A 12482-nucleotide genomic window follows, 5' to 3' on the forward strand; every position below is an offset into this window, starting at 1 on the left:
ACGGCAGGAGGTAGGGATCGGAGTGACGTCTTTGCTGCTGGTTCCTCAAAGTAAGAGTGAAAGAGGCCATGTCTGGCATTCACTTGCTCTTCAGAGCTGAGGCTTTTTCTTCCATTAGATGGGAAGGGACTTCTGACTTGCCCAGAGAGGGAGCATTCAGATAATATCAATGTTTTCCAAATTACTGTTTTTCATTAGTTTTTGATGCATCATATATACTTCTCCCTCCTAATTCCTAATTCCTTGGTTTACTATCTCCTTTTTTTTGGTCTTCTTTTTCTCCTTTTTTTTTTTTTTTTGTCTTTTGCAGGGTCCCTGGTCTCTTGTTCCAAACACTTAAAATGAGTTTTAGCCTTGATCCATAAGCATCTCTCTTCTAGTCTAATCCAGAGGGGCCTGGTAGGAAGGGAGTTTATCTTGAGTTTGTGGAATCAGATGAGAAGCAGTCAGGCAGCCACTTAGAGGAAAATGGAAGGGTCGTCAGAATCAAATAGCCCAGGTAGTGGGCAGTACTGACTTTTGGTGCCAGAAGACTTTGAAGTACTGTAGAGAGGTCATGGATGTATGTTCAGGAAACTATTAAAGTAAATCCATGAAATGCTATCAGATAAAGCTTCACATGAATGCTGGTAAAAATTTCAGATTTGATGGGGACACTTTATTGCTCTCACATATTACCTGTAGTTATGCTTAATGTAACTGATAAGTTGTAAATATATAATAGTAATTGTGATCGTTTATTTTGTTTTTCACTCCCTTATATAAGCTCCATAAGAGCTAGGATTAATGTATGTATCCCTAGCACTTAGAACAGACAAGGCTCGTGGCAGATTCCCAATAAATATTGGCTAAATAGATAAGTGGTACCAGATTTCTAGTACCAGTGGTACCAGATTTCCAGTCCTAGGTGGAATAGAAGACAGAATTTGTTGTCTGAAAGGCCTGAATTTCAGCCCTGGCTCTGCCTCTTAGGACCTGTCTGTCTAGCCTCTCTGAGCCTCAGTGTCCTCATGCACTTAACAGAATTTCTATGGAGGTTCCCACATAAAATAATGAAGCATTTGGATGGACATTTTGTGGCTGGACATCTGTCTGTCCCCTTCTCACCCTAATGCCAGTTCTTCACCGTCCCTTCCCTACCCTCTGCCTTACAGTAGATATCCTTCAAATCAAGGCTCTGTATCTAAGGGTTAGATTTAAGTGGAGAAGGAACTGACATTCTTGCAATGGTTCTTTTCATTACAAAAATCTCAGGAGACAAGGGGCGCCTGGGTGGCTCAGTTGGTTAAGAGTCTGCCTTCGGCTCAGGTCGTGATCCCGGTATCCTGGGATGGAGCCCTGCATTGGGCTCCCTGCTCCTTGGGGAACCTGCTTCTCCCTCTGCCTCTGCCTCTGCCTCTGCCTCTCTGTCCCCCACGAATAAATACAATCTTAAAAAAAAAAAAATCTCCAGAGATGAAGAGCACAACTCTAAGGGTCATGAACCTCGGGTTTAGAATAGTGTTGCCATATAGCTACAACTGAAATGTTGAGAAAGGACAAAAGCAAGAAAGTCCTTTGTGAAGCCTGCAAATCTGTGCCTCTTGGCAGGGTCTGCAGTGGTAAAATGTGTACGAGATCTGAGGCATGAGGTGACAGGTGGTATGTGGTGGGGGCAGGAGTTCAGGGGACACTTTCCTGAGTCACTTAAGAAACAGATCCTTCGGGCACCTGGGTGGCTCAGTGGGTTAAGCCGCTGCCTTCGGCTCAGGTCATGATCTCATGGTCCTGGGATCGAGCCCCGCCATCGGGCTCTCTGCTCAGCAGGGAGCCTGCTTCCTCCTCTCTCTCTGCCTGCCTCTCAGCCTGCTTGTGATCTCTCTCTGTCAAATAAATAAATAAAATCTTTAAAAAAAAGAAACAGATCCTTCAAACCACAGGAGAGTTGGGCCTCAGGACAGGGGAGGCGACCACTCTTGTATGAGGCCTTCCCATTTCCTTCCACTAAGAAGAAAAGACAGAAGACAGGCAGTAGGTAAAACAGGATGTAAAGTTTATATACAAGAATATAATGTTTATCTGAAATATTTACAGTGTTGGTTAAAGCAATATTTTTACAACTTTTTAAGGTCAACTACTATGTATATTACAGGTAAGCTACAATGGTTTAATTTGCAAAATTAAGTAAAAAAATGTTTTAAACAAAGCTTAAAGTACTCAGGTGAATTATAAAATCTGTCTGTTTTGCCCTTTAGCCAAAGAACTCCTGCTATGATGGTTAATGTGCTTTTGATGAATGGAAGTACTCTACCCAGAAATGCGGGATTTAAAATGACAGGTGAATTAGTATAAGGCTTAGGTTCTCAGTCTCAGGCTGGAGCTGAGAGATGTCGAGATAACAGCCAGCTTTATCTCAACGAGGTTTGTGACCCACAACAGTTGGGGCACTTAGAAGAATGAAGCCATTTGCACGTTATGGCAACAACAGTGGAAAGTGAAAATTGGTTGACCCAAACCAAACAGAAAAACAGACAAAAAAAATCAGACCCAAGTCACAGTTGTACCTCTTCAAAACTAAAGTGAGCTATTTAAAAACTTCATAAAAATATTCATGATTTTATTAGTTTGAACATTTCTACAAGATCTGGGTGGGTTTTCCTGTATGTGAAAACAGCTATCCATGCCCAAGGCCTCCTAAGGCCGTGTAAGTCAGGAGAGGCTGGGGGTGCAAACGTGCAAAAAGGCAAGGGAAGCTGCTCCAGGCTGAGGCCTGGAGCCACAGGGCCTGTGCTTGGGAAATGAGAGCTGAGGACCCAGAGCAGAGAGGGTCTCCTGGGCACCCCTGGAGCTGGCCTGGGGGGCAGACTAGCACTGCAGCTTGCGGATGCTGCGGGAGATGCGCTTGAACTCCCTCTGCCCCTTCTGCCACCGCTTCACAGAGGTGATCACCAGCTCCCCACCCAGCTTCTGTCCCATGACCAGATAGGGCGCATTGATGTCGTTCATCTCCTCGCAGGTGCACTGCAAGCTGTCTTTGAGCCACAGCACCGATTTCTTCAGGTCCCTTTCAGACACACCATTCAGCTTGTAAATGGTCTTGCTCTTGGTCTCCAGGATGATTTTGGTATCTCTGTTGATGTAGGTTATCTCCTTCACTTTTATTTTCAGTGCTACGGAGACAAGAGGGGGTAGAATCATACCAGTTGTAAGAAGGGAATACGTACAGAGTGGGAGCTCTCCTCACCTCACATGTTTGTGAGACTCGGCCTGGGGGAGGGAAGAAGAGCTTCCTGCAGCTAATGAGCCTGTCAAGGTCAGCAGCTGGCTTCATTTCTAAAGCCTCAAAGGGCTTGCCAGGCACCTTACTTCCAATCAGCCATCCTTCCAAAAATCTCTTTGTGGGACCTAATTAACTTTTCTTCCTCACCCTTGTGTTCTTGTGTTTCTATGTCCATTGCATGTGGTTTGCGCTCTCCTCAACAAATGACTTCCCCTATTGGAAACTAAAGCATGAAAAGAAATGCCTGACTCTTAGGTGAAACATGATCCTTCTGTGGCCATAAACTTTAAACTCAATTTATTACGTTGGAGAGGTTTTTGGACAAACCTGTAAGGAAATTATATCACACAATCATTGTTTTCTAAAGAACAGACTACAGGGAAGGAGAATTGATCTTACAGCAGCTGCATTTGATTTGGTAAAGCAACTGGGAGAAAAAATACCCAAAACTCTAAGAGCACAACATGTTTAGCTGTAAAAGTGTTTTTCTGAAGATCTCATTCTCATCTGCTATCATTTGCCTGTCTGTGGCCAAGGAGTTTACAGATCATATATGTACCGTTTCCAAAATGGATAGCATTCACTAGAATGCTAAGACCAAAGTAAGTGGTTGACTATAAAAGACACATTTTACAGTCATGAATAGTCTGCGTTGGGAAAGAAAACCCTACAAACATACATGCTGGAATTAAACTTCAAGAGTCCATGAAGGCAGGGAAAGGGTAGAATCTTAAGGTTGAAAAGGATCATCCCATTGAAATCTCTTGTTGATACACAAAGAATTTGGAAATCCAGAGAAGTTAGTGACTTACATGAGGTCACCCTGTTAGGTTGTGTCCTGGCTAAGTCTAGCTGTCAGAACACTGGTTCCCACACCTCCTTGTCTAACACTGCTGTGGTCTCTTAAATTTTTGATCCTGTGTGGGACATGAACATGCCCAAGTGTGATGTAGCCTGAGACTCTTAATGACACTGACAGTGTTCGGTATAGATGGTGTGCGAACGGCACTTCCTGACTTTGATGGAGTTGGATACATTATTTAAATTAGTCATAGAGGAAGAGGGTTTGTGTGTGTGTGTGTGTAACTGCTTTGGGGATCTCTCTCTCTCTCTGTCTGTCTCAGGAAGGGAATTTGATTTTAACCATGGTTCTTCCAGCTGACCAGGAAATGACTGGTCAATAAATCAAAGATGCTGTGATTTGGCCAATGATTGTTTTGTCTGATGTGCATCTAAACTGTAGTACTGAGTTCTCAGGGTTTATGGGACTTAAACCATGGAATAAGTCATGTGGACATGTCACCTGTTCCTGATGCCTCTGTATAAGGGCTAGGGTGGGAAGGTTATATGGTGGGAGAAGTGATGATATGTTACACACATAAAGCATGTGTAATAGAGCTCCTGGTCATATTAAACATTCATGAGCTCCACACATGAGAAAACCATTACTTTTAATCATGAGGAAGATTTATTACTTATCTTTTCTTGTTATAAAATAACCAACTTTGCAAAAGCTCACCATGGGAAAACATCACCCATTTCCTCCCTGGATTTTCAGCTGGGGCCAAATATAGGGAATCAAAGCCCTAAAATAACTTTTCCTGCCCCGGAATATGTGAGTGGGGATGCAGGAAGTGGTAGGAGGCAAGGGTAGTGGTATTACCTGCTCCAACAGCAGGTTGCATGCACAGGGAAGCAGTTCTGGGCAATTCCTTCTGCACCAGTACTTTTACCATTGCAGTGAGGAGGCCTCTGACATTTTCCCTGTACTTCAGGAGTGCAGTGGGGAAAGAACATGATGCTTTCGTGGATGACTTAAGTTAATTATATTAGATTTCTATCCTTGTTCCTTTTACCTTTCCATTACTTTCCAAAGTAGAGAGGCAATATAGAATACTGCTTATAAACCAGGAGTATAAGATATACTTCTTACAATTCAGGGTCATTATCCCTTCTGAGACAAAACTAATGTGGGGAAATAGAAAGCAGAGCAGTGAGGTAATCTGTGTGCATGATACCTTAAATGAGACGATATTGATGTTCTTTTGAAAGGCTTTCTCCTCTAAGGAGAGAGAACAGTAGGACACACACACACACACACACACACTTTTTTAGGGACCTAGGTCATGATAGAGCATCCTTAGGAAGTGGGTCTTTTGTAAGGGAAGCCATAAAGCAAGTATTAATATGTGGGTGTGTGTGCACAAGCCCTAATTTCAATCATTTTAGAGCCCCATGACATCACTAACTTTTTCATGGAAAGTCAGGAGAGAGATCTGGATTAAATCTAGTGCAAAGAACATAAGCTGCCAGAAGAAAATGATATTTTATATACACTTTAATGCACATTTTATTAAAATTATATTTTTCTATTTTCCCCCTAATCAAATCTTGTAGCATGGAAGCTCAGAAGTGTGTTTTGGTAAAGCTCTGGAGATTTGAGATTGCTGCTACCAGCATGCCTGGCCTTCTACTCCTTACAGTTGTGTGTATTTAAATACAGACATTCGAAACCCTATCATCCCATTTGCCTCCTTTCTTTTTCCCTTCCTTGGCAGTGCGAAGTTTTTCCTAAAGCTATGGCTGTTCTAGGATCAGCTGAAGTTAAACCCAGGACACTTTTGGAAGAGAGCCAGGGTTGTAAGGAACAGTGATTGGATTGCTTCCAGAGTTTCAGGGACCTGATCTGGTCTGAGATTGCTGGGATGGTAAGCCCCAGCAGTGAGTGCTCAAGTGATTTCTCTTAGTTTCAAGGACTTTTTCAGTACACAGAGATGTTAATATAGATCTGTTAGACTCCATTATTGTTTGATAGAACAGGAACCGTACCTGCTTACCAGTTAAGTTCAGCCTTCTTCCTGAATACTTTTAAAGGATACTGGCCTCTCAAAAACATCAAAAGGCGTCGATTCTTGGAATGGGACATTCTTATGTCCCAGTGAATGTCTGGGTGAAGTCCATGGCCACTCCAAAGTTAGCATGGGTTCTGTGTCTAGCTGGGCTCCTGACCTCACCTTGGGGCCCTCAGGATAGTGGAGAGGTGCTGATGAAGCTCTGTGTGGACAGTCTCCATTCCTCTTCCCTCTTAAATACTCTCTTAAGGGGAGTCACCTATACACTATGAACCTGGGTAACAAATCACACACATTATTGTCCCTAAGCTCTGTGTCATCATGGCACCTTTCATGTATTTTGCCAATGGAAATTCCAAAACTGTATTTTGTTCTTCTTCTTAAATTTAAATACCTTGGATGTAGTCACTAGTCACATAGTCACTAGTGATGGGATGCAAAGGAGCAAAGTGCTATGGGCTATGAATATGGTAAAAATATTTGATGCTGGAGTAAATTTTTATTTTTGGCTGACTTAATGCCTTGAATTTGTTTTGTTGGGGCTAATATTTACATGTTTCTATTCCTGTTACTCACATCAAAGTGACTGAAAGAGAACTTGGCCAAAATTATGCTTATTGGCAAGAAAAAGACAAAATGAAAAATGTGCCATAGAAAATTCCTAATTTGAGTAATTCTCATTATTTGATTATTGCTTAACAAAACAATGAATCTCACCTAAAAAGATACAATTCAGGGCAAGATAGTTACATAGGGAGACAACTAGGATAGAGTGAGTTAGAGGACTTTGGGAAAGATGAGCTATGATGGTATTTTACCCAGGTCTTACCCAGTAACATCTTAATGATTTGTTCCTTTAAGTTTTACTGGTAAATAAAACTTTTGAATGTGAAATGTTTTGTTGGTGAAGGTATATTACTTACCAAAATCATTTTTACAAAGAGTTTCCATTATGTCGTTGTCATCCTCATTTTTATTTTTGCAGGCTTCACATACCTTTGGAGCTACAAATGTGAAAAAATGAGTAAATTTGCTTAGAGGGGAAAAGCAGGTGGCGTTTATAAACAACTCAAAGGGGCTTATCCAGACAAGAGCAGCAATTGTAAGGTAACACCCCAGCTTCTGCCTCCTTTGAAAAGGCTTACTCAATCCTAAGAATGTCTTCCATGACTCCTGTTTTTTGGTGGGCAAAACAAGAATGCCTATAGTTGTGTTTAATAAATGACAAATTACCCCCCCACCCCCCCAAATGGTGTTGTGGGCAGAGTGTACAGAGGGTTTTGGTTCTTTAGCTCTTCCTTCCAACCCCTGAGACAAATTCTGTCTCTGAAAAATTGCTCTCAAAACCTCTCTGAAGAGAATACCCCAGAAGAAACTTGAGGGGTTTTGGTAAATCAGTTACCACAAAATATGGCCACAAGATTGTCTTTTTCAGTTGCATGGCACAAGTGCAGGTCAGGAGAATTGTATCTCGGGGTGGGGCGGGGGGGCTTCAAGATATTCTCATGTCTGGACTAGAAGAAGGGGCTAGGGCTGTCTGGGTTACGTTGGGGCTCTTGCCTCTTTAGATACACACCTCAGCAACTGCAGCAAACAGCTCTCACGGGTTCCGTATTGCCCGTGGGCTTTCTGTCAAGTGTGTGGCTGAGTTAAGCTGCTTTTATTTCATTGTTATCTTCCTTCCTGGTGCAGGTTCTTCTTGCTCCTCTTTGTCCATTTCAGACTCTCAAAAACAATGCCCCCACCCCCAAATCAATAAACAGCGAGCCAAACAAAAAACCCAAAGCTTTTTCTGAAGTGACCATAATTGAAGCAAACGGTTCATGGGGGTCTGACCAAATATAGGACTATGTGCTAGCATGACAATCAGAAAGCCTATTAAAGGCTCTTCTAAGAGTCTGATTTGGGTGGGGTGTGGGGGGTAGGAAACATACTATTCCCTCTCTTGCATTTATAAATGTGCAAATGCTAGGTCTAAAATTTAGTTAAGGAGTGTCTGGGTGGCTCAGCTGGTTAAAAGTTTGCCTTCAGCTTGGGTCATGATCCTGGGGTCCTGGGATGGAGTTCCTCATGGGGCACCCTGCTTAGCAGGGACCCTGCTTTTCCCTTTCCCCCTCTCCCTGCTTGTGTGTGCTCTCTCTCCTTCTCCCTCTCTCTATCAAATAAATAAAACATTGAAAAAATAAAAATAAAATTTAGGTAAAATATGATTTTCATTCATATGAAAGTGAATTTTCACAGAAAAAAACTTTGTGACTTATGATAGGAGATATGTATCAAATTAGAAAAATTGCAGAGCATAGTTTTGAAGACGATAAACTTTTATTTTGAAGGGGGAATATAGAGATTTGGAGAAACGTTTATAATGTTGGTGCTGATGGTGGAAAGAAATAAAAACAAAAGTAACACACATAAAACTGTCCTTAATTCCCCTCACTCAAACAAAATGAAACATTTCCAATTAGGAGCTCTAGGAATGTATATAAAATGTTACTAACCTGTATGGTTGGTCTGTGGTATATGTTGGACAAATGTTTGAAATATGCCAAACATTTGCAATAAATTAGAAATCTAACCAATAAGATGATTGCAAACTGGAGGTGCCTGCCAGGAAAGATTGCTCAACAACTGTGCATTTTCTTTAACCAATGATGGCTATAGGAAAACAATTAAAGATTGAAAGGGAGAGGCTGTAGGAGCCCTGCAAGGGATTAGGAAGCTCCCTTTCCATCTCAGGGGGACCTGAATCACTTTAGACACATTGTGTATATTTTTCTTTCAGGAAGAATATCAAGAACCCATGAGGTTTTCATTGCTTTGATGGTTTTATTTTTGTTTTTGTTTTTTTTTTGCACAGGAACTCCCCCTCTGTTTTCTAAAAACCTGGGAAACTATCTTTTGCACAAATTTTCTCCAGTTAATTAAAACCACTCCTAAGATATAAGCTGATTAGTGATAGAAAAATGATTCCTGGAGATTCCCTTTATGCCCCCTTCCTTAGATACCGGAGCAGTACAACCAGTGCTCAATTTTCAACATGCTCTGAGACAGTACGGCTTTTATTTCCAAAACCTAACTCAGCAAAGAACAACAACAACAAAAAATGCCTTCAAGGACTGAGCGTTTTGGCTAACCTGCCTGTAAAGGAATGTTTCGGTGCCTAGAATCCTGCCGGATGCTAAGATACGTGTTGCATGAGGCTGGGCGAGGAGCCTCTGGCCAGGGTGGTCACTACCCACTCCACACAGGACCATTTCCAGCGCTCTCAGAATTGTGGCACCAGGGCCAACATCTTTAAAAATAATTGCATATCTCTAAGGAAAAAACGCCTTTCAGTTCTTCATTTCCTTCCTTCCTTGCTTTCCTTGCCCTCCCCGTCCCCGCCTTTTTTTCTTTTAACTGTCTCTTGGTGTAACTTGGAAAGGATTAGGAGGCTTGGGCAGGGGAGGGGGCGGTGTGGGGTGTCTCAGATTTGTCCCGATGACACACGAGGGCTAGAAGGGCGTCTGCCCCTCCTGGGACTGGCACCTGTGGCGGGGACACATCAGGATGTGGGTGTGAGCCGTGTGATTCTCCCCCAGAAAGCCTTTAGCGGAGCTGGGTGTGAACGGGGAAGTGAGGCGGGGCGGTGGGGAGGCGAATACGGGGAAAGGCTTACCTTCCTCGGTGGCCGGCAGAAGGTGGTCGCTGCTAGCGAGGGGTATGCAGAGATCGTTGTCCTGGGGGAAACGGTCGCACTCGAGCATGTCCGGCCAGGGGAAGCCGAAGGCGGACATGACTGGAGCGCAGCGGTCCTTCACCTGCACGCAGAGAGAGTGGCACGGCTGGATGGTTTCGTCCAGGTCATCGAGGCAAACAGGGGCGAAGAGCGAGCACAGGAACTTCTTGGTGTCCGGGTGGCACTGCTTCATGACCAGCGGGATCCAGGCGCCCGCCTGCTCCAGCACCTCCTTCATGGTCTCGTGGCCCAGCAGGTTGGGCAGCCGCATGTTCTGGTACTCTATACCATGGCACAGCTGCAGGTTGGCCGGGATGGGCTTGCAGTTGCTGCGCTTGTAGGAGAAGTCGGGCTGGCCGAAGAAGAGCCCGCGCGCCGAGCCCAAGCAGCAGTGCGAGGCGAGGACGAGCAGCAGCAGTGAGCCAGGGCCCTGCGGCATCGTGGGCGCGCGACCCCTGCGGGGCGGAGAGCGGAGCGGGGGAAGCGGGAGGCAGCCGGCGCTGAGGTCGTCCCGGCCAGATGGCTCTGCTCTGCGCGGCTCGGGGACCTGGAAAGCCGGCGATCGGGCGACGGGAGCGCGGAGACGCCTGGCGCAGGCAGGACTGCGCGGGAGAGATGCTGTCCGCTCGGCTTCGTGCGGCAAGCCAGAGCCCAGCTCTGGGGGGCTCCAACCCGGGGGGAGCAGAGTGAACTGCAGCTGGGGCCCAGCCAGAGTTTTCTTGGCCTTTTTTATGCAAATCTGGAGGTGGGGGGGGGAAGAAAGGGAGGAGCCAGGGGAGAGTAATCCGAGGAGGGTTGGTCACTATTCTTTTGGTCTGGTTTTCCGTTGAGAATGCCCCTCACGCGCTCCCTGAAAGGGAACTCTGCCCCCGCCTCCTTCAGATGCTGCTGATCGTGTGCTCCAGGATTATTTTAAACAACAAACAAACAAATAGACACGCCTGGCAGCTGCGCCCCACGGGTGGGCGTGCGGAGCGCTGGCTGCAGGAGATGGGGCTACCGCGGGGGACGCAACGGGTGGCCTGGCCACCAGGTCCTGGCGGGAACGCGCTCCGCCCCCCGCGAGGCCCAGGTCACGGCTTGTTTGACCCCGGCCTTAAGTTCCTGCTTTTCCCCGGAGCTGCGCGGCGAAACTGCTTCTCTTGGAGCCGAGAGCCGCAGCCCTCGGGCTCTTTGTGACTTCTCGCGCCCGGGACCCGCTCGCTCGAGGCCGCTTCGGCGAGCGAGCGTGATTTTCTCTCCAGTGTCCAGCCACAGTTCCAGCCTGGCCCATCTCCATACGGTGTGATTTCCTATGCCCTTTTAAAAAATCAGAATTATAAATAAAGTCGTGCGAGCAAAATTTACGCGGTAAGGAGAATAAAACGTTGGGGTTGTTATGTTGTTGGAGTAACTCTAGATTTTTGCCGTTGTGGAAATGCTTTTGCAGAATGTCAGACTCATACACACTGCCACCATTTCCCTCTTTTGAAAAAGAGACCTGCCCCTTCCCCCCTTCCTTAAATGAAAGGGACGATTCCATTCTCGAAAGCAGTGCGGGCCCTAACACACAAAGACCCCTGTGTGGCGCGGCGCTCTGTATGGGCCGGGTTTGGAAAGACTAGTGCCGGGCCCGCAGGACTGGCGGAAAATGCGTCAGGTGGGCAGCCTGGGAAGGGGTAGGGGGCAGAGGAAGAAGCCCTGCCTAGAGATCCACGAGTGCCAGTCGTGGCCTTGTTAGCGTTGGTTCATTCATCCTACACACATCGGCTGGTATAGAGTGTGCAAAAGGTGAACAGTCGGCCGGCCTTTGCTTTCGTGGAGCTAGGGTTCTTCTGACCTTAAGGAGTGCAAACAGTAAGTTTACAACTGGAAACTGGGACTTGGGTGCCAGAAGAGAAAGAGAGAGAGAGAGAGTGCGCGCGCGCGCAAGGGGACTCCTTCCCCCTAATAGCCCAAGTCCCCCTTAGGGGCAGGTCGTCTCCGCCCCCTCAGCCTCCCTAGCGCTTTGGCCGTGCGGGTCCGAAAGGAAAATCCCGGGAGAGCGACCCCGCCAAGGTTCTTTCATATGTAAGGGCGCGCATTGTTACTACTTTCCGGCCTCTCGGAGCTCTCCACAGGCTCTGTCCGCAACTTCCCTATTCCCCTGTTCCGCCTCTCAGATTGAAGTCCTCCCGCCTGCGTTGGGGTCCGAGTGCTTCAGAGAGGGATTAAACGGGTGGTTGGGAAGAGCCAGCTCAATGTTATTTCCGACCCCTTCCTAGCCGTAAACACATCAGGAAAATCGCCGTCTGGAAGCGGAGGAAGAGCATCTCCTGGTCTCCAAGAATCTATGTCCCTAAAAGTCCAGCTTCCATGTTTTCTTTGACCCGGGTGATCTTCTGGTGATCTCCTGGGGCGGCAGCAAAAGACCGCTCTTCGCGGAACTAGCCTTGGGTCTTTCTTGACGTTTCTAACAAAAGCACCAAGAGGCCTAAAGCCCCCGCTCCCCAACAAAAACTGTTTTGAAAATAAACCCATGAGACGCAAACACACCGACTCAAGTACTTAATCAGAACCCGAGCTCTGGGAGATGCTAGCACTTGGCCCTTGGGGCGGGAAAGAGGACTCTTTCGCCTCCGCCGCCCCCAGCCCCAACGCCCTCCCCTGGGCGTTCAGACCTCCTAGCGCGGGA

General features: G+C 46.2%; 1 protein-coding gene across 1 annotated transcript; it reads right to left on the reverse strand.

The window, feature by feature from the left end:
- Window positions 1-2010: 2010 nt before the first annotated feature.
- SFRP2 (secreted frizzled related protein 2) lies at window positions 2011-10548 on the reverse strand. The gene is made up of 3 exons (XM_044226160.1): window positions 9770-10548; window positions 7035-7115; window positions 2011-3149 (listed from the first exon to the last, which is right to left on the reverse strand). The coding sequence occupies exons 1-3, from the start codon at window positions 10266-10268 to the stop codon at window positions 2845-2847; spliced, it is 885 nt and encodes a 294-aa protein (XP_044082095.1). The 5' UTR covers window positions 10269-10548; the 3' UTR covers window positions 2011-2844.
- Between the last annotated feature and the right edge of the window lie 1934 nt (window positions 10549-12482).

Source organism: Neovison vison, chromosome 11 (assembly GCF_020171115.1).
Source record: "Neovison vison isolate M4711 chromosome 11, ASM_NN_V1, whole genome shotgun sequence".
NCBI classification, from domain to species: domain Eukaryota; kingdom Metazoa; phylum Chordata; class Mammalia; order Carnivora; family Mustelidae; genus Neogale; species Neogale vison.